This window comes from Asterias amurensis, chromosome 9, assembly GCF_032118995.1.
Source record: "Asterias amurensis chromosome 9, ASM3211899v1".
Classification (NCBI taxonomy): Eukaryota; Metazoa; Echinodermata; class Asteroidea; order Forcipulatida; family Asteriidae; genus Asterias; species Asterias amurensis.
Genome location: NC_092656.1, coordinates 17,035,377 through 17,056,942, shown reverse-complemented (window position 1 = coordinate 17,056,942; position 21,566 = coordinate 17,035,377). Strand labels below are relative to the sequence as shown.

The following is a 21,566-nucleotide window of genomic DNA, read 5'->3' as shown; positions in this document are numbered from 1 at the left end:
CAAACACTGTATGCCCAATGAGCCAATGTTCTTTTTGTGACTTGTTAACTCATTTCTTAAACACTAAAGCACCTCAGCAAGTAATATTTAAAGGAAGCTTTCTACCATCATTATTTTCAAACTGTGTGAGATTAATGCAAATCTGTGGACATTGTGTTGTTTGTCCTACGGAAAGAACCCAGACCCTTTGAGGGTCAGAGATTTTTCAGCTTAACTAAATGATCCATAATGTCTGAAAATTCAGCCAGCTCACCTCTTGAGTTAGTAGGAAGTACTGTGAAAGCAGTCGATGGCACATCTCCCACAACGTGCTGTCTGTAAAGAACTCATTCTTGGCCTACAGTCAAAGCAAAATGAAGGGATTGAATATGACAAGTTTTCAGTACATACACGAACATATAGACCTTATGTACAGACTTCATCCTGCAGCTACCTTAGAGGTCAAACCAAAATTTGTTTGAACTTTTAACCACTTCAAGCCAGGATAAACAAAACTAAGAATTTATTGGTAAAGTAGAAAATATTGTAACTTTCCCCGCCGTGTTCAACCCCTTGACAGCAATATCGTTGAAAAATATAAACCCAGTGTACAATTTCTCGCCTGTAGGCCTACTGCATGGACATTTATTTGTTTTGATTTGTCAATAGCTGGATTTTGAGGAATGAAAATTTTGAAGCTAAGGTTGTCCTTTCCATTTTGTTTCAGAAACCCCTCCTCAGATGCAAAGAAACGTACATGGTCATTCACAATACCAAATCTACTTGTCAAGGGATGACTATAATACAAAGCATTGCAACTGTTTTCAAATATACCAAATGTTGTCTTTATAACTTCCCCCAACCTAAAATAGTGCTTAAGTACTGGATTAAACCCCTTAAAGGCAGTGGACACTATCGGTAATTACTCATAAGTATTAACATAAAACCTTACTTGGTAAGAGTACTGGGGAGCTGTTGACATGGTTGATAGTATAAAATATTGTGAGAAACGGCTCCCTCTGTAGTAACATAGTTTTCAAGAAAGAAGTAATTTTCCATGAATTTGATTTTAAGCCCTCAGAATTAGATTTTGATGCTTGTTATTTTATGCATATGTTGAGATACACCATATGTTGAAATACACCAGGTGAGAAGACTGGTTGTTGGACAATTATCAATAGTGTTGAGTGTCTTTAAATCAAGAAGCTCAAGAGCTTGTTTCCGCCAGGCCATCAGGAGGCCCTAGTTATTACCCCATGGACCCTGGCAGTGAACCGCTGCACTCCACTTGCTATGCTCGCCATTGCTGGATTTAGAGCCCACTCTATTCATTAGTTAAAGGCAGTGGGCACTATTGGTAATTACTCAAAAATAATTATTAGCATAGAACCTTTCTCAGTGACGAGTAATGGGGAGAGGTTGATGGTCTAAAACATTGTGAGAAACGGCTCCCTCTGAAGTGCCATAGTTTTCGAGAAAGAAGTAATGTCCAAGAATTTGATTATGATACCTCAGATTTAGAACTTGAGGTCTCAAAAACAACCATCTAAATGCACACCACTTCGTGTGACAGGGGTGTTTTTTTCTTTCATTATTATCTCGCAAGTTTGATGACCGATTGAGCTCAAATTTTCACTGGTTTGTTATTTTATCATAGAGCTATATATATTGACTAATAATATAATAAATATAATAATAAATATAATAATAATAATATCGACTAGAGCGCTAACACCCCGTTATACACGCACTAAGGTTTTGAAGCCGTGTGGGTGCATCCTTGTATGTACAAACCAATACAAAAGCTTGAAATTTTGTACGGCAATTGTACGGATATTTGCATGATAGTGCGTTTGTTCTTTTTTATGTGTCATCGAAGCAAAAAATGCAGCAAATGTGAACGCACAATCTGCTGATCAGCGTACAAACTGCGAGCGTCATGTGCGTCATGTTTAAAAGGCGCGTATACTTTTTATAGTACGTCAATCAAGTCGAAGTTACGAATTTCGTAGCGCGGACGTACGCGAGTGGACAGTCGCGTACGTAAGCGCACACGCCGAATGTAAACAAACTGCGGCATTGTGTGTTCTCTTAAAATTAAAATTGTTCCAAACTCACGCAACACATCAAACATGTCTGCGCTCAGGGTGGCTTCAAAACGCAGAGCAAGTTAGCGCTCTAGTCAATATATATAGCTCTATAGCTCTATGTATTTTATGTATATGTTGAGATACACCAAGTGAGAAGACTGGTCTTTGACAATTACCGATAGTGTCCAGTGTCTTTAAGCTGTACAATACATATTTAGTTAAACTCTGACCTTTTGGGCATCATAAGCCACTAGATCCTTGCTGTTTTCCATGACCTTTGACACACGACAGTAGTCACACTTTACAATACTCTTAATGAGGTTCATATTGAAAACAATAAAGCGTTCAAACAGAAGCCCTCTCCCTGCCTCAGTGAAGATGTATGTTACACTCAGCTCAAGAGACCTGCCAATGAAGCTAACGTAGGACAGGGGAAATGTATCTTGTGTGTCTAGAAGCTGCCATCAAACAAAACAAGAGAAAAACATACTAAACAAATCAAATATGATACTAATAAAAGCACCTTCAAAATTACACCAACTGTGTTGTTGATTAGATTACAAAAGTCTTATTTAACTGCTTTTTACCTACTCAGTTTACACCAGCAGAATTCCTAACCCAAGTTCTTCTTGATTAATTCATTAGGCAATTATTTGCCTTTTTGACCAAAGTTGAACATGCTACAGCCTTAAGTCTTTAGTACTTTTGTGAATTCTTTTGTTTCTTTAGCTGATAAACACCAACAGCTGGTCCATTCTGCTCTAAGTATCCCAGCAACAAAAAACACATAGTTTCTTATTATTTAAGGCGGTAGTACTACATGTTAACAAAATAAAACAAGGCTACACACACATACAACATTTGTAAACTTTCAAACTCTTAATGAAACAGACTTCCAAGAAAGCAGCCCATGTACTCACTGTTGAAATGCAGCGCATTATGGGAGTCTGGTACACAACTAAACATGTAGAGAAAATGTGCATCTATCTCAAGCTCTGTAGGTATCAGGCCTGCGCAATCTTATGCATGTTCGTTGTGCACTCCAAAACATCGTGCAATATCAACATACAATTGAAGAAAACAATCAGAAATGGTTTAAAATGTATTTATCACTAATTTCTTTAGATTTTAATGTGGAAACTTCTGCCCTTGAGAAAAACAGGGCTGGCGGTTGATTGTAGGGTTGGTTGGGTTATGCCACTAGAAGTTTTTTGTTGTTAGCCTAATACGTAGATAATATTGTTGACACTCACTGTTTTCATTAAAAGGAGAACTTTCTTCTCAAGTTTTTCTCTAAGGCCATTTGTAGATGACAGTTCCCCTCCTATATAAAAAGAAAGACAATTAATCTTGATATCATAACTGTCTCTAAAACACTTTGACAATCACATACTACACAAAATACAGTAAGTATACACGGTATACATGTACATGTACTGCAATTGTTTTTGTTTTTAGGTATTTGGCATTTGAATAGCCATCAATTTTGTTTTACAGTTGGATGGCTGATGTACTTTCCAGTGTGAAGGGACGTGAGGTAGGCACCTACCATGGTAGGGTTAATTCACCCATACAAAGAGTGACAACAGGTTCTGGAATACATGTCTTGTTAAATCCATTACTTGTCTAGTTGTTGTTAACATGTGGCATACATTAATGGACTGGCTGCTATCTTTGCTATTCATAATAAGACAGGTTCTGGAATACATGTCTTGTTAAATCCATTACTTGTCTAGTTGTTGTTAACATGTGGCATACATTAATGGACTGGCTGCTATCTTTGCTATTCATAATAAGACAGGTTCTGGAATACTTGTCTTGTTAAATCCATTACTTGTCTAGTTGTTGTTAACGTGTGGCATACATGTACATTAATGGACTGGCTGCTATCTTTGCTATTCATAATAAGACAGGTTCTGGAATACATGTCTTGTTAAATCCATTACTTGTCTAGTTGTTGTTAACATGTGGCATACATTAATGGACTGGCTGCTATCTTTGCTATTATCTAATAATAAAACACTCATGAGAGGCTTTTTTGCAGAATTCAAAGAAGTAGTGACTTACTTATTTCTAGTATTGGTCTTATCCTCTGGAACACTAGCTCTATCAACATCTGACAAAATAAAAGGAAAAACATCTAATTATAAACAAGAAAATGTAATATACAAGTAATTGAGAATGTGTTGGTTGGCAAATGGTTGGCTTATAAATTGCTTTGGTTGCTTTGCAGTTATGATTAAATTGGCTTGTATGCTTTGGCTGAATGACCTTAGGACTGAATGCATTAAGAACAGTTTGATTTGATTTATGCGTATACTGAGATTATGCATTTTGGTATCTTTGTTCAGCTAAATATTGGCTATTCTTTGATTGGATGAGCTAAAACACACTAAAGGTAATGTGACCTCGACTTTGACCAAGAGGTTGTCCTCTCCAACCCCCAAGATAATTCCCAAATTGTTGTTTTCCCCAAGGGAACCCCCACACAACTCCAAACGGAACTTCTACTTGGAGTTAACGTTTGGAACCATTTGACTACAATTTACCACCATGACCTTTGCCCTCTTCACCTCAAAAACAATCCCAACTTTCCTTTCCCAAAGAACAATTCCAACCCAATTTAAAGGTGAAAATGTCACTTCTAATTGGAGGACTTTATGATCAAGAAACCATTTTTATCTAAACTAATCACTATGACCTTGACCTTTTTACCTATAACTCAGTGTCACCTTGAACTTTGACCTTTTTGACCCCAAACATGCCCAAATAGTCTCAACTTTCCTTTCCCCAAGTGCAAACCCAAACCAAGATGCAAGTCAAACTGTCACTTCTACTTCAAGTTACGGTCCGATCCAGAAACAAAAGTTTGAGCTAAAACACACACAGGGTTGTATAAGTTTGATTGGCCAAAGATCTGAAAAAGAAATATTAAAAGGGGTTCCAACTGTTTTGAAAGTTAAGGAACGAAAAAGGAACTAGATGAGCTGGTGTGTGTTTTAGATCATCCAAGCAGGACCATACATGTATGTCTAGACAGAAGCTGAAGTTTGAGGTTTCAGCAAACCATGGCCAAATATTGGCCAAGGGTTGGCCAACTTACAGTGATGACATTTCACTTTTTCTCACAAAAGAACAAAAGATCCCTGTGTATTTTATGAGAATGTTTAAAGTCTTTACTTGGTTAAGTCATGGTTTCATTGTGACATTGTTGTTCTCAAACATTGTCAAAGACAAGTTATTCTGAAAAAAAGACAAGTTATTCTGAAAATTCTAAACAAATAAATGTCACCAAGAGGCACAGAAGTACTTAACAAAGTTGAAGTACTTTGGGTAAATACTATCTCTCATATTTACTCACCATGGCACTGGCATTTTTATCTGGTTCCAGCATACCATAAACAAGTTGTTTCCTGAGTACTGCAAAGGAAGATTAGTGTGTAATATCACAATCAAAGGGTGATCTCACACATGAACTGAGATTGGAAATTAAGTTTATCAATATCAAAATAAATAAATAAATAAATAAATAAATAATTGAAATCCTCCTAGACTGTATACCATGGATCCACAGACTACCACAAAGTAACATACATTAAAGGCTAGCATTGGATGTATGATTAATATAATCAGGAAACCCCATAACTTAGTCTCCATATTCTCGTATTGAATTTTGTAGCAAGAGTCAGTTGAGCAGGAGACTAAACTAGTAGTGATCTAAAGTTAGTTGTAAATGCTTATATCAATTAATTAATCATGTTACAACATAAATATTTTGCATAAATGACAAAATGCTCAGAGAAAGAGGAATAAACAATTCGGCAAAAATTTAACAAGAGTGGAAAATTGACAGTGATGGACCCGGCCAGGCACGGTGTTTGAAAGTTGGATAATGATGATCCATGCAGTTTCCCAAACCAAGCAGTATCTAGAACAAAACATGAATAACCTGAATCCTATACCTACAATGCAAATTGCAACAATGTGAGGTGAAAAAGCTACTGCCTGATAAGATGTGTTCCTCCTGTACTAACCTTTAAGAGCAAGCGTACTAAGTTCCAGTAAGATAGTCATGTTGTGATGATCTTTCATCTGGGCATGGTGTATAAACTCATCCAAGTGTGCGTTCCACAACTCTAATAACAAGCTGAAGGTATTTTCTGTCAGCTGTAGATTCAGAAAACAGGTAATGTACGTAATCTAAAATGTTGATATTGTTTGTTTCCAAAATCATCATCATCGGTTAGCATCACGCATTTCTGCATTGGCTGCCTAACTGGTGAGAAGCTTCCAAATAGACCAATCTTGGGCTGCCACTTCTGCCGAAATTTAACTGTTAAAATAACAGATCACATGTAATTGAACTTTTAACTAAATGTTTATACATTATGACGCTGCAACTTGGTTACAAGTATCTTTTACACTTGTAAAGCAAGCAGTTGGTTTGGGACACATTTTCAAATTAAAATTTAAAGACCATTGAATTTTGTGTGAACATTTAAGAATGTTTACACCCAAATTCAAACCTTATTGTGGTTTTACAAACTATTTGGTTAGAAATAACCTTGTAGGCATAAAGGTTGCTTTTCTCTCACCTCTTGAAAGAGTTTCTTATCTGGAGCCAATCTCTTTCCAGCTAATGTTTTAATAACATGGTGGTAGGTCAAGAGCGCCCTCTGCTGTTCAAGGTGCCCTGCTTTTCTTATTGCAGTCAACAGCGTGGGGATGAGCTCCGGCCAGTTACGAGGGCAATCAACACGGGCAACCTTGCCAATAAGGACAGCAAGCTGTGTTGCAATGGGACCAACAGGCTCCTGGAAGTTTGTGATTAGCTGACCCCTGATTTTCACTTTCTCTGCCTCTGCAATTGCACTGAATGGATTCAAATTGGTTATTATTTCAAACAAGTTAGTGAAATCCAACAAGGAATGATAAAGACAAATTTGTCAGGTGTTTTATTTGATTGTTATGTTTCTCTTTGTATTTTCAAACCTTCTTGGTTCTGTGAATAACATTACAAATTGGGAAGATATAATGAGCAACCGTTAGTTATACCCAACATGTACATCAGTGTTGCAGGACTCTAGTCCAAGACTCACACATTTGTTAATACCATTTCCAAATCTGATTGTCCATCTGGTTTGAAATTTAACATGGTTTCAGGCCATTGGACAACCACCTCAATTTTGTCAAAGTACTTGACACATTGGTTGACACACTGTACATCAATTTAATCAAATTGCTGATGGATTTCTTTGTAGCAAAGTGAAAAGTAAGACTTAGGCCTAAATAACAATTACTGAAATTTCACAAAGGTTTGTGACCATATTTAATTCTGAATGGGAAATGTCCTAAGCACTGCAATGTCATCCTTTAGAGACCACATTGGCCATAAAAGGCTCTACCGAAATTCCCATAGCTGACACAAACAGCTACAAGATCTAAAGCAACTTCCAACTTAACGGGTCAAAGGTAAAGGTCATATAACCTGAATTCATTCTCCAATATTTCACATGTTTAAAGGCAGTGGACACTATCGGTAATTGTCAAAGACTAGCCTTCACAGTTGGTGTATCTCAACATATGCATAAAATAACTAACCTGTGAAAATTTGAGCTCAATCGGTCATCGAAGTTGCGAGATAATAATGAAAGAAAAAAACACCCTTGTCACACGAAGTTGTGTGCGTTTAGATGGTTGATTTCGAGACCTCAAGTTCTAAACTTGAGGTCTCGAAATCAAATTCGTGGAAAATTACTTCTTTCTCAAAAACTATGGCACTTCAGAGGGAGCCGTTTCTCACAATGTTTTATACCATCAACCTCTCCCCATTACTCATTACCAAGAAAGGTTTTATGCTAATAATTATTTTGAGTAATTACCAATAGTGTCCACTGCCTTTAACTAATCCACTATGTTTCTAAAAGCAAAACCAAATTTCTGATTTATAGCATTTTTTTAACGACACTGGAAACTATTGGTAATTGTCACAGACCAGTCTTCTCACTTGCTATATCTCAACATGCACAAAATAACAAACCTGTGAAAATTTGAGCTCAATCCGTCATCGAAGTTGCGAGGTAATAATGAAAGAAAAAAACACCCTTGTCACACGAAGTTGTGTGATTTCAGATGCTTGATTTCAAGACTTCAGATTTAGAATTTGAGGTCTCCAAATCAAATTTGTGGAAAATTACTTCTTTCTCGAAAACTACATCAGTTCAGAGGGAGCCGTTTCTCACAATGTTTTATACTACCAACCACTCCCCATTATTCATTACCAAGAAAGGTTTTATGCTAATAACTATTTTGAGTAATTACCAATAGTGTCCACTGCCTTTAAGCCACCGTGGCGTAAGGTGATGATATTACAGAAATGAATGCTTTACAAAGGGATAATAAGGAACAAATCCTACAAGCACAACAAGATTTTATGAAGTCTAAACAAATATAATAACCAAAATGGGAAAACAAGAAAAATTATCTTGAAATTTTTTATTAGTGCTCTGAAACTTGTTTAAAAGTAATTCAGTGTTACGTCGGTACTTACTTTGGCGCAGACTTTCTCCAGTAGCGATCAATACCATTCTTAAAGTAAACAACTGCTAGCCACCTCACATTATCATCAAGTGCATGATTAGAGAAGATGGTTTGGAGGACGGTATAGAATCCGGGCTGTGTCTCCCATGACTTGAGTTGCTGCTCTGCTGGCTTTAGGACTGCTGTGTTCTGACTAGAGGCACGGGTCAGAGCATCTAGCACCGTCCCAACAATAGTAGCATCCATCATGTTACAGTTACAGTTACATGTAGCACAAGGGAGAATGTTGGTTTCAGCACTGAAATTAAGTGAATTTTAAGTAATGATATGAAGTATCACAACACAATTACTCTACACAGAATTGTTTTTTAAAGGTGAGTTGAAGATGCAATAACATGTTGACTATTAGCATTCATTGAGCATTCCCACTTGAGTAGTACTTGAGTACCATCTGGTGGTTCACATAGACTGTACTCATTTGGCAAAGTATACAATATTCAAGCAAACCATTTAAATGTTATGTACTTAAAAAGTACTCATACTCAAAGTCACACACTTGTTACTCAACTAAAAACGCATTTAGGATGTGATTTTTGTGGTCAAAATACCACTTTCCAATCCAATATTTTTTTTGATATTTCTTAATGTCATCCAAATGAAAATTTAAAAATGAGAGATGGAATGTATGTCTTGATAGCTGCAGTATGCAATGACCTTGACAAGCTGGATCCTCTTGACACCAGTTTCTATACTTGGTATACATGTAATATTAAGGCCAGTCTCATAACCTTATATACACACAATGTATGTGGTGATTGATTGAATTGAAGTGCCCTGCCTGTCACTCTATGGTCAGCAGTGCATGTACTATGACTATGTTTTTATGTAGGACAGAGATGGCAGTGTCTGTCAGTGTCAGTCAGTCAGTAGCAATAATGTTATTATACCGTCCGTGTGTTTGCACTGCAGATAATTTATTTGTGGCAAAGACTGGAGTCGAGAGTGTAGTTAACATTTGAAAAATACCTTATTCTTTAGAATAGAACTTACTTAGTCTTAGTTAGTATTAGAAGGTGTAATGTATTTGTCGGATACTATTTATTTTATACAGGCCAAGTCATCAAAGTCACATTTTATGTGATTTGCTGTGGCAACTGAGGTGAGTGTGTGGTGAGGGTTAGAACAGAGCTAGCTGTGTCAGTCATCAGATGCTGAATAAATAGGCTTTGACAAGTAGCTGAATAGATGTAGATCAGCTGCAGTGGTGCAGTGGAAGTGGTGCCAGTGGCAGTGCAGTGGTGATCACTGACGACAGTGACAATGTATGTATCAAAAATTGTGCGTTCCGTCCGCGTTTCGACTCTGTGTCTGTGTGATCGGTGATCATGGACTCGGAGCTAACTCGATCAACCGGGCCGGTGTAAATTGCCACCAAGAACAAGGACAAGAGTTTAAAGGGATTTAAAGATAAACAACTTATGATAAAAGATAGATGATGAAATTGATTAACGTGAAAATACCTTTAATTATAACACGGGTTTCCGTTTTTTGTTCGTTGTGGTGGCTGCCATGTTTCAGAGTTGCGCCCTCTCTGTTGCTCGCAGGCCAATAAGAAGAGGGTAGACTTGATTCAAGTCCCGTTCGTGCAAATAATAATGTGCAAACTACGGATGCGCTGTGTCCACAATACGTGTGTATTGTATACTGCGCCAATAGCCGGTCCTGGGGGCCTTACACTTTCGTTTAATGCTACAGTGACGTCCTGGATATCAGGGTCCTTTTCTGGGGCCAGCAAAAATAGAACAAAACAATGTTTGTTTGTAATTAAACTGTTTTTAACAATTTGTTTGCTATGCAGCCATAAATATATAGTGAGAATCATAAAGAAAAATTAACAGAGCATGTTTAGGAAATTTCAAGACTCCTTGATAAATTGGAATGGATAATCGTGGTACTCGTGACAGTTGGTGTCATTTTAGACAATACTGGTTATATAAGTAGGTTTTTCATGTATTTTTTGAAGCTGTGCCCAGTTCTAAATGAAGGTATTAGGGTGAGCCGATTCCAGAGTAGGGGGCCTTGATGCCTGACTGTTTTCATAAGTAAAGTTGTCCGAGCCTGTTCAATATGAATTTTAGTATAGCTGATATAGTGTTATGTGAAAGGATGTCCATGTTTCGTGCTAGAGGAATCTAATGTTACCTAGTAACAAGTTAGATTCAAATTTAAACATAAGGACCCCAAGATGATATATTTGATAACGTTTAAAAATACCAGAGTTGAAGTTTTAAATTACTTGAAATTTCAAAAGTTGCAAAGCCCCAATTCAAGCAAGACGAATGAGATCAGCACTATTTCTGCCCGCCTTTTATAACGATTTGTCTGTGTGTGATGCTTGTGCGAGTTTCCTTCTGGAATTAGGGTAATTAGAGGCTTTTGCAACTTTTGAAATTCGAGTGCCCATAAATCCGCCAAACAACATCGTAGCACAACAAAAGATGTGTCAAAATGCGCGGAAGATATGCATCGAATTAATTGATTATATTGTTTGCATACTTTTGTTTCAGGTTCCGATAAATCTGACCATATGTAAGTGGTAAAATACTTTATTGGCATGGTTTACTTGCATTGTAAATGTTGGTATAGAATTTGACTGCGGGATCATAGGTTCGTTTAGCTTCCCTGGGTCGACCCCGGTGTGTGGCATGTTTTTTTCCCAGGACAAACGTGTGGAGATAATTACCCACGTTCGTCCTGCAAAAAACAAACCGCCACACACGGGGTCGACCCAGGGAAGCTAAACGAACGCACCCTCTATGTGGAAGGAAGGTAGGTCAAAGGATCATGAATGTACACACCGGCTGGAGGCCGGTCTCTGGCGTTATTCACGAGCCCCGAAGTGTGACGTTAGATGTTCAGGCTACTCAATAAAAAAGACGCCCTCCCCCATCTACCAATCAGAAGATGTGTATTGCCATCTTGCCAATCATACATTACATTACAAGGGTAATTCAGTGAGTATAGGTATACACATTAAAACCGGGGACCTATAACGAAAGAGAATACGGTTCGCTCGGGAAAGGTCCACAGTTGGAAAACTGTACAAAACCTACTATTTTTCATTTTTGTTCATCATCAAATGGACATTTCAGACAGAAATATTTCAAGGGATGTTTTCCACTATCATCATTTTAGACCGTGTAAGTTTTATAATCTGTGATCTTAGACGAGTTTTGTATTACCAATTCTGTAATGTTCCTTCAACTTGATCAATATAATGCACTGTCGATTTCCAGTGTCAATATACAATCCAAGATGGCCGCTTGTCCCTGCCTTGTGATATTTTTTCAAAATTCGACCCATCCGTTTGCGAATTGGGCAAATGAGACAATTGCTCCCCATGCTCAACTTGGTCGATTTGCACCGTCATTACGCGATTTCCAGAGTTGACTACAATCAAAGATGGCGTTTTTCCTCCCCTGTGAGTAAATATTTTAACTTTCGACCCATCCGAGAAGCCGAAGTGCTTTTTGTGGGTACCCGAACCGGTGTGCTGTTTCGAATTTGAACTCATAATTATATTTTGGCTGAAATCGACGATTTAAAAAAAAAAATTTAACGTCACTTTTGGACCAAAAAGTTTGTACATCCAATATCACTGTTGCTTTTTAGATCATGATATTGGACATTCCAATGTTGTACATTAATATTTGATAAATGACATTCCCGTGGGTTTGTGCACAATGAATGTCTAAACCCGGCCTGTACATCGATATTGGATATTGGTCATTCACGTACGGGTTTTTACTGCCACTATCTACTTTAATAAGGGAATCAATGTGTGGTGATGAGGTTTTCAACTAGTAATAAACCCAACGAGGCGTGGTTCTTGACAATTTTACCGAGAGGAAGTCGAGGTAAAGTATCAAGAACCAGGCCTCGTCGGGTTTAAACCACTAGTTGAAAACCGATTCAACACACTTTAAATCCCATTCATAAATACCTTTTCGGTCAAAAAACATCAACACTATTTGTCAAAAAGTAAAATAAATGCAAAAAATATAATTGTTCAATGATTTCTTTCAACGCAACGCCCCTCCAGCTATGAAATGGTAAGGCCCTCGGGTAAACAACTCCTTATAAGGAGATTGCATGCTATGTTGCGTCGCGCGTATCGCGTGATGTGGCACAACTGTTTCAGCCGTCGCTCTCGACCAATAGGAATTGAGAAACTGTCCCGCTCACAACCGATTATAAACACTGGTCATTATCAAAGGTTTAAACACCCCCCACGTGACGCGCTCTCCACCAATAGGAACAGCGAAAGTGTCTGAGGTATTTATGAATGTCAGTTTGTGAATCAGACCCAATCAAAGCCGTGTACAACGACATCGATGTTCACTCTCCGTTCACGGCAGGGTACAAGCTTACTTTAGAGCATTCTACTCACACTTTTCAACGGGTCGAATTAAATGGAAAGCGCACTCTTACAAACAAAGGAATGGCTTGCCCCAACCAAACAACTAAGCAGTGTCCCAAGTGGGTATAATGGATTGTATTTCTGCTCCGATGACCTTGGGATCCGGGATTGTAGCCCTAAGAACCGACTTCGATAACAACACCTTTGTGGCCAACCTCACGTCAGCCGTAATAGACAACCTCACAAAAAAGTTAACCAACTGGAGGCAAACCAAGAAGCCTGTTCGATCCACACACGGAATGGGAAGAACTTATCCCTGATCTGGAACCGTGTCTAACCTGAAATAATGCAACTTCCTGTATACCTCGGCGTCACCGAAAGGGTTGTAAGTGGGAACCAGAAACAATTGCATCCACGATCAAGACAACTAGCTCTCACACTTTTCCACTCTGCTGCAAGAGTATGCCTGCCCTAAGTGGGAAAGATGACCCTTTCCCCAACGATAGTTGCATACCCATCAAGCTGCCTTAAACCAATGTAGACAGCCCCCATGTCATGAATGACCGGTGTGGCAGGAGATTCTGTCCCCCCGGTGATTCAGTCCCCCATATGGCAGTAGTCTGGTCCCCTGACCAAAGGTTCCTTGACGTCTCTTGTTAAAAATCTTAGGACAGGTATCACCCACGGTTAAACATGAAGTCTTTCATTAGACTACAAGACAAACATGAAGAAATGGGGGTATACCGACGATGATGACACCAAATGCCACACCTTCTACAATGTCAAGCCCTTGAGGAGCAGTGCTGCATTGAAGACCTGATGGCAGCAAACGAGAAGGCTGGGATATGTGCCAATCTAGGCCAAACATTTTGAGAGAGTATGAAGGATTCGATTGAGGAATGGTTATGAGCGATCAGCGCGTGCTTGGGAAATGGCGCGACGAGATCGATCGCCTCCGAGTTTGCATGTGTGTACATCAAGGGTCACGCCCATCGCCTTTTATTGCACGTTTTTATAATCAAACGTGAAGTAGAGTTTAAAGACACTGAACACTATTAGTAATTGTCAAAGACCAGTCTTCTAACTTGCTGTATCTCAACTCAACCTATATGCATAAAATAACAAACCTGTGAAAATTTGAGCTCAATCGGTCATCGAAATTGCGAGGTGAGAAAAAACACCCTTGTCAAACGAAGTTGTGTGCTTTCAGATGCTTGATTTCGAGACCTCAAATGCTAAATCTTAGGTCTCGAAATCAAATTCGTGGAAAATTACTTCTTTCTCGAAAACTACGTCACTTTAGAGGGAGCCGTTTCTCACAATGTTTTGCACTATCAACCTCTCCCCTTACTCGTTACCAGGTCAGTTTTTATATTAATAATTATTTTAAGTAATTACCAATAGTGTCCACTGCCTTTAAGGTCAGCTTAAAAAACCACCTGTGTTTTCAATGGTTTGCGAAATATTTTTATTGTTTCTAATTTAACTTGCCACTGTCACATTGGTACGGCCTGACACAATTGATCACGGGTCGACTTCACAAAGAGTCAGGACAAGTTCTAACTTATAGGACTAGTCCTATGAGTTATTACAAACTTAAGGCTAGTCCTAAGTCAGGACGAGTACTACGGTCCTATCTTGAGATAAGACTAGTCTTAACTCTTTGTGAAATCCACCGCATAGCATGAAAGGTCCATTTGTTAGACTGACTCATTGAGCCGAAGTTAAGTAATCAAGGTCTTAAGAGTTCCAGTATTGCAATATTGTACAAAATTGAGCAATTTCAGAGTTTGTTTATTTATACACGAAGTTTCGTCTCCATTCTCCATTGTGAATTGAGATGCTTTGTTAGTTTTCTAGAGACGTTGTATCCTGCTGCACATCAGCGACAATTTGATGTGTTGCGCTCCCTGTCAGTTCTGCCGACCAGAAGGTATAACGGGTAATTAACGAAGGTATCATAATATTAAACTTTCATGGAAGCCTTATCCTTTTTAAAAAGCAGTGTTTGTCAAACACAAATGGCGTCTCGATAACGCATTGTAAATAGGCACAGGTTATCAGATGGACGCAACGATCATCCTGACAAAGGTACTTGTGTATCCAATGATATGTCATACATCAAATTAAATACAGTCCCCGTTGAGTGTTTAGCACACACGATGTTCGCACTGAACCCGTTCATTTCAATAGCCCGGATGAAGATATGGTAGGAAGCGCAGTTTTAACTGTGCACAAAAAGTGTAAAGATATCAGTTTATCAAACGAGCCACGACAAGTTTTGAGGTGATAGGTCTGAAAGCAAACATGGGTTTATAAAGGTGACAAGGACGGTTTGCTCTATTTCAGTGTGGCGAGAGGCTTTTGGAATGACTTGTTCCTAACATGGGAGTCAATCGGGGGGGGGGGGGGACAGGGGGAAGGGTCCCCCACCTTTTGGAGGGTGGGGGACATAATATCAAATGTCCCCCACAACCTTTTTGACCACCTTTATCATGAAGCCCAAGTTTTGCACTGTGTAAGACGAAACCCTGTGTCCCTATATGGGCATTAATCCTGTGGGCAAATGATGACACAATATCCCCCTCAAAAATGGCCCTAGATTAAATGGGTGAGGTGTCAGTAACATTTATTTCAATGCTGCAATTCATTACAAAAAAGCACAATAAGTTTAAATTACCCAAGTAGCACAGTAACATGAGATAATAAATACATTTGGTGCACAATGAATCAATAGTAATCGGCAGAATGACAACATTTAGGAGTAAGGTGAAGCAGAACGCTTTTGCATCACAGAGCATCTAAAATGCACCCCGAGCCGTAAAGACTTCTCACACGCATGCTCCATCGTTGACAGATTTGCACCTCCCCCTTGAAAGAGTGGAGGGGACGTGTACCCCACCCCACCCCACCCCGATTTCGAAGGGTGGGGGACACAGTATCAAATGTTCCCCGTGTCGTGTGACCACCTTTATCATGAAAATCGTGTTTTGCACTGTGGAGCACTGGAACACAATATTCACACAGCTCATTGTTTTGTTTCGTTTGCCATTTGGCCGCTAAATCTAGAATGCAAAACTTTTCCGGGCCCTTAAGCGGGCCCGGAACCATGCCGTTAAGGTTTTACACTCGCGTGCTCACTCTTTGACAGTATTTTCCCCTAAACCTAGGTTCATAGATCCGCACTTGAAGATGCTGTCAACCCAAAAGGTTCTACTGCTGCTCACATTTTACAGATGTTCTGTTCCGTTCTGTATGCCTCTTATTGGCAAGATTGCACCACAGAGCATCTAGAATGCAAAATTTTCCCGGGCCCTGAAGCGGGCCCGGACCCATGCCGTAAAGATTTTGCACTCGTGAGCTCACTCCTCGACAGATTTCCCCCCTAAAACTTGGTTCATAGATCCGCACTTGAAGATGCTGTCAACCCAAAAGGTTCTACTGCTGCTCACATTTTACAGATGTTCTGTTCCGTTCTGTATGCCTCTTATTGGCCTAAGATTGCACCACAGAGCATCTAGAATGCAAAACTATGATACAATACTTCTCTCCATGTGTACCTATCTTCAACTTGTTTCTCCTTCTTGTTTAAATATCCAATTATTGTCATGACTATTATAAAAACAATTTTCACACAATGTTATTATAATACAATTTGATTGCATTACAATGTGATCATAGTATAAGATGACTGGGTCTATAGTCTAAACCAACCCCTGTCTTTATCAGTCAGAAAGTGCAGTAGTAGCCTATTAAGTGGACTAAAAGATTTAACAATTTGTTGTTATTGAGTGATCTTTTATGTAAAAGCACGAAATTGACACGCGTGTATTTTATATCTCTACAATAGAATACAGTGTGTGGTGCATCTCTAATGAAACACCACGGGTTGTAGTCATTGTTGATATGGATATACAACGTCGGCGCATTTGTACACGCCTCTCACTAAATAAACTTGAATAGTAATGCTAAATATTCAAAAACACTCAACAACTATTTAAAGTCTCTCAGCCTCTTGAAAACAAACCGTTAAACATTTTCAAATAGCCTAACTTTAGAGATTTATTTTCCATTATTGGTAGGTCAGCCGTTTGGAATTGCTAAATACCCTAGGAAATAACACCCAAACCGACATGCCGCCAGTTTTCACGAGGCACCCCTCCAATTCCAAAGTAGGACCCACTTAAAAGCTCAAACTTATCAAATCTCCCCAAAGTTGAGAACCCAGAGCCCCAGGTTGTGATAGATTCTTGTAATAATACAATATATAGTTGCATGGCCCCAACAAAACGTTATTATCCAAACCATTTTGAAGACCTACGATAATCAGCTTTGGCGCATGAACATTGTTCAGGCTAGTTCCAATCATGTTCAAATCCGCTAATATTTATCTCCATGAGCGTTGAGTGTTCATGCTTAACTAAAATGCCGGTTTATAGTCAGTCACGTCGGATCGGATGGTAACGACTCCGTGAGAAACGAGAAGGGCATGCAGGACGTGAGTTGGCCCAGTCGGCAGAGAATTCTTTATCTTATCGGTTGCCAAGCTTCTTCTTTAAATTGGCAGAAAAGATAATAGTTTACCAACAAGATGATGTGAACTATCAAATTGGGACATTTTTGATGAGGGGAGCGCCTCGAAAATCGGAGTTTGTGGACCGGCGACGGGCAGTCCACCGCTACAGAAGATAACTGCGTGAATTTGGTCCGCCGGTGTCGCATGCAATTATGTCCTGTATGCAATACTATCCGAAGGACATTACTGCATATGCAATAATGTCTGCCGGACGGTTTGCATATATGCAATCGTGTCCGTCCGGACGCTGCTGCATAATGCAATTGTGTCCGCCATTTCTTTACAAGCTAAGTGCATGTCATGAATGACATGGGAAATAATCGGCCGTTGGGTATTCGCTGCAATCATAAAATATGTGAATATTCATGCTGCATTATACGTAGGTTCAGTGCATGCACGCTCGCTTACGCGCGCACACCAATGAACAGTCATTTGCATAGCCCCGGACACGATTGCACATGCAAAAGTGTCCGGAGCGGACAGTATTGCATGGCGGACACAATTGCATATAACACCGGCAAACAAGGTGTTGGCTGGCATTAGACTTGGCCCCTGTCATTATCCGTAAGGATAAACGAGCCTCGAAGAATTACGTCAGATGTTCAGGCTAGTGTGGCATGCGATTCTATGTGTCTCCCCCCCACAGATTAAACCCCACCCCATATGGCGAACTATGGCCCTTTTCAAAACCACGGCTTCGGCTTTGGATTCGGCTTGAGGCTCCGTTCTCTCGTCTGAAGCCCTGAGCGCGTATACGCAAAGCACGCGCATTATTTTGTCAAATCAACCGGCGGGGCCAAGCTAGCCTGTGCCGAATCCAAAGCCGAAGCCGTCGTTTTGAAAAGGGCATTAAACAAACAACTTCTGGTAGCGCCCTCTTTTGAATCCTCCTCCTGCCCATGTTAATAGCGAGCTTTCGATTTTCGGGACGGTGCATTCAGGACGGGAGAGAGCGTAACACGGTGGTCTGGATGCTCACGCTCGAGTGCTCCCGTCCTGTATGCTGTGGACTGCAGGTGATATAGAATTGAATCAAGTCCCAGTCTCTTGAGAGTCCTTTTATTTCCAGTCCCATCGCCCAACATCAGACAAATTTTGCGAGGCTGGCATTCCCCAACCGAGCCCCCTGTGCCTGGCCATTTTCGGGACCACAATAGCAACATTTTAACGTAGGATAACGACTTTTAGGATCTCTCTCTCTTGTGGAAATTTTTCAATACAACACATTAAACCCGGAAGTAACAGACCCGACAAGGCTGTCGGCCTGACGGCCTCCGCATGCGGTTAGTGGTACGAGTGCGGATGACTTGTGTGCACAGTATTCGTACGATGTGACAGTGTGTATACGGGTGGGTCATGCGGTGTGATCGCACGCACCACGCACAGGGTATACGGGTGGGTTTACAGCGGCGTCTTTTCGGAGCGAATAATGCGACTGCCTTGAGCAAGGCTATACAGACCGGACGTTGTTTTACAAATGGGGCTCTTGGGGCTGGCCCGAGGTGCACTGATGTCACCACAGGAAGGCTCATGTGGTGACGTGTCTGGGTTTTTTTCCTGGTTCGAAGACGAACGTGGGGTAATTGTGTGCCCACGTTCGTCCTGGAAAAAAATAAAATACGCAACATCGGGGTCGACCCAGGGAAGCTAGACGAACGCACCCATTATATACAATCTGTAATCCCTTATAGCGTATTTTTTCCCCAGGAAAGGTGAGGCCTCTAAGCATTAATGGACGTGTTGTACATGTACCTTCTTTCCTCATATGGGCGCAACCACCCAAGCGTGTCTAGAATACCCTCTATACACGTGTAATTGTATCACATCTCCATGTGAACTCCATGCGTTAACAAATGTAGCGTCCTCCGTCTTTCGATTGGGATGGTATTGATCATGGAGTTTTCCTCCATTAAGCACACGTTGTTATTGTAGCCTCATCTTCCCTGGGGAAAAAAAACACGCTTAGATTTTTTTACCGTCCTGTGTGACCGTCCCGAAAATCGAAAGGTCGCTGATACCGAATCTCCGGCCGGCGGGCGGAATTCCCAGGGACACCGAACGAAACCATTGGAGAGACGGGACTGAGGGGCCAACGAATAAACTGGACAGATTTGTTGGACAAGAATCACCGGGGTCGCAACCTTGGATTTGACCAACCTTTAAGAGAGCATTTTCAGCAAGGCCTGCAGTGAGGTGAAAATAAACAATGTACGGAGAAAACTGTGTTTATCTTGCCGCTGGTACGGACGACTTGTGTTACCCATTATTTTATTTAAACTAAACGCCATCATCGACGCTAGAGGGCGCGCTTCTACAAACACTGTACAAACGTTTAGAGTAGACTTGGTTCCAATTCCAGTCTGCAATTGGGCTTTCAGTCTACCGGATGGCCTGAAATAGCGCCCTCTTGTATACTAACCTTCGTCATAGCATGGAGGAATAAATTTATTCCTCCATGGTCATAGCCTACGATTAGCGACCTTTCGATTTTCGGGACGGTAGCACGCAGGACGGAAAAAATTCTAAGCGTGTTTTTTTCCCCAGGGAAGATGAGGCTACATTAACAACGTGTGCCTCATGGAGGAAAACTCCATGGCCAAATACCGTCCCAAAATCGAAAGACGGAGGACGCTACATACAACGCATGGAGTTCGCATGGAGATGCAATACAATAACACGTGTAGAGGATACTATAGACGCGCTTGGTTGGTTCATGGAGGAAGGAAGAGAAGGAGCTCGAACGCCCCCACAAAACCGCAGAGTAAGGGAGCGTCTCAAAAGTCGGGCACGTTCCTAGCGCAAAAGAACGTTCCTGCGGGCATATGCCCGCAGGATCGCAACATCATGACAAAGTATACGCGGAGCGTTCCAAAAGACCGGTCCTGTGGAACGGACAAAAGCGGCGGGGATACTCTTGCGATCCAAAAAGAACGTTCCTACCGTTCCGACTTTTGAGACGCTCCCTAATAAAAGAATACTCTGACAAAGCCCCTGTCTGGCCAGTGGAAAAAGATAGGAGACCTCCAGCTGGATGGCCGATTAACGAGCGGGATTAAATCTCTTTGTACAGAACGTGTGGTACCGCCAGTCTGCGCTCTTGCCTGCGTGTAAAGTTGAATCATTTGAGACAAGAATTGTAAATATACACGTTTTCATTTACCGTTTGTGGTGTTTCACGGGAACATCATGGCATATTTTTACATTTTTTTGTGACTTTCCGGTCACTAGCGGTGGTTCAAAATTTGGGTATTAGCACACGAGGGTGTTTGGTATTCAATTGTGTTTTTCAATTTGGTGAGCACAAGTGTACACAATTTTTATCAGGTCTCAAAAAAGTTGTTTTTTTCTGTATTATATTCATACGACATACGACACCATAGTTGAGTGAAGAACCAAGTGCGCACGCGCAAACTCACATACGCCAGGTCGCTCATTGTCTGTGTAAGGTGTGTGGGTGATTACGAGGTGTCATTAAACGACCGCGGTACCACGGGTTCGACCTTTGAAGTCCCTTCGTTTTATCTACTTCTCTTCCTTCCTCCATGGTTGGTTGCGCCCATGTGAGAAAGAAGGTACATTTAGAACACGTCCATTATTACTTAGTGGCCTCATCTTTCCTTGGGAAAAAATACGCTACGAGGGATACTGATTGTATGGGTGCGTTCGATAAGCTTCCCTGGGTCGACCCCGGTGTGCTCATCCAAGTGGTGTATTTTATTTTTTCAGGACGAACGTTAGCAGATATTTACCCACGTTCCACCTGGAAAAAAAATACGCATCATCACGTGACCCTTCTCGTGGTGACGTCAGAGCACCTCGGGCCAGCACCAAGTGACCCTATACCCACTGAAAAAAGTTGGAACCGTGACTCATCGCTCCAGATCACACGATCCCACTGTCCTGGTGTCCAGTTGATGTGTTCTCGGGCCCAGGCTAGTCGTCTCCTTTTATGGGCAGGAGT

At 40.6% G+C, this 21,566-nt stretch overlaps 1 protein-coding gene across 1 annotated transcript in view; it reads right to left on the bottom strand.

Moving 5' to 3' along the window:
* The window catches only part of LOC139941343 (importin-11-like), a 34,751-nt gene extending 24,545 nt beyond the window's left edge, over positions 1 to 10,206 (bottom strand). The window contains exons 1-9 of the mRNA XM_071937786.1: positions 10,130 to 10,206; positions 8,620 to 8,907; positions 6,665 to 6,941; positions 6,104 to 6,236; positions 5,431 to 5,489; positions 4,137 to 4,185; positions 3,323 to 3,393; positions 2,300 to 2,527; positions 254 to 337 (exon numbers count right to left, since the gene is read on the bottom strand). Coding sequence (XP_071793887.1) covers positions 254 to 337; positions 2,300 to 2,527; positions 3,323 to 3,393; positions 4,137 to 4,185; positions 5,431 to 5,489; positions 6,104 to 6,236; positions 6,665 to 6,941; positions 8,620 to 8,858 — 1,140 coding nt within the window. The 5' untranslated portion in view covers positions 8,859 to 8,907; positions 10,130 to 10,206. The remainder of the gene's footprint in view (positions 1 to 253; positions 338 to 2,299; positions 2,528 to 3,322; positions 3,394 to 4,136; positions 4,186 to 5,430; positions 5,490 to 6,103; positions 6,237 to 6,664; positions 6,942 to 8,619; positions 8,908 to 10,129) is intronic.
* Positions 10,207 to 21,566: the final 11,360 nt, after the last annotated feature.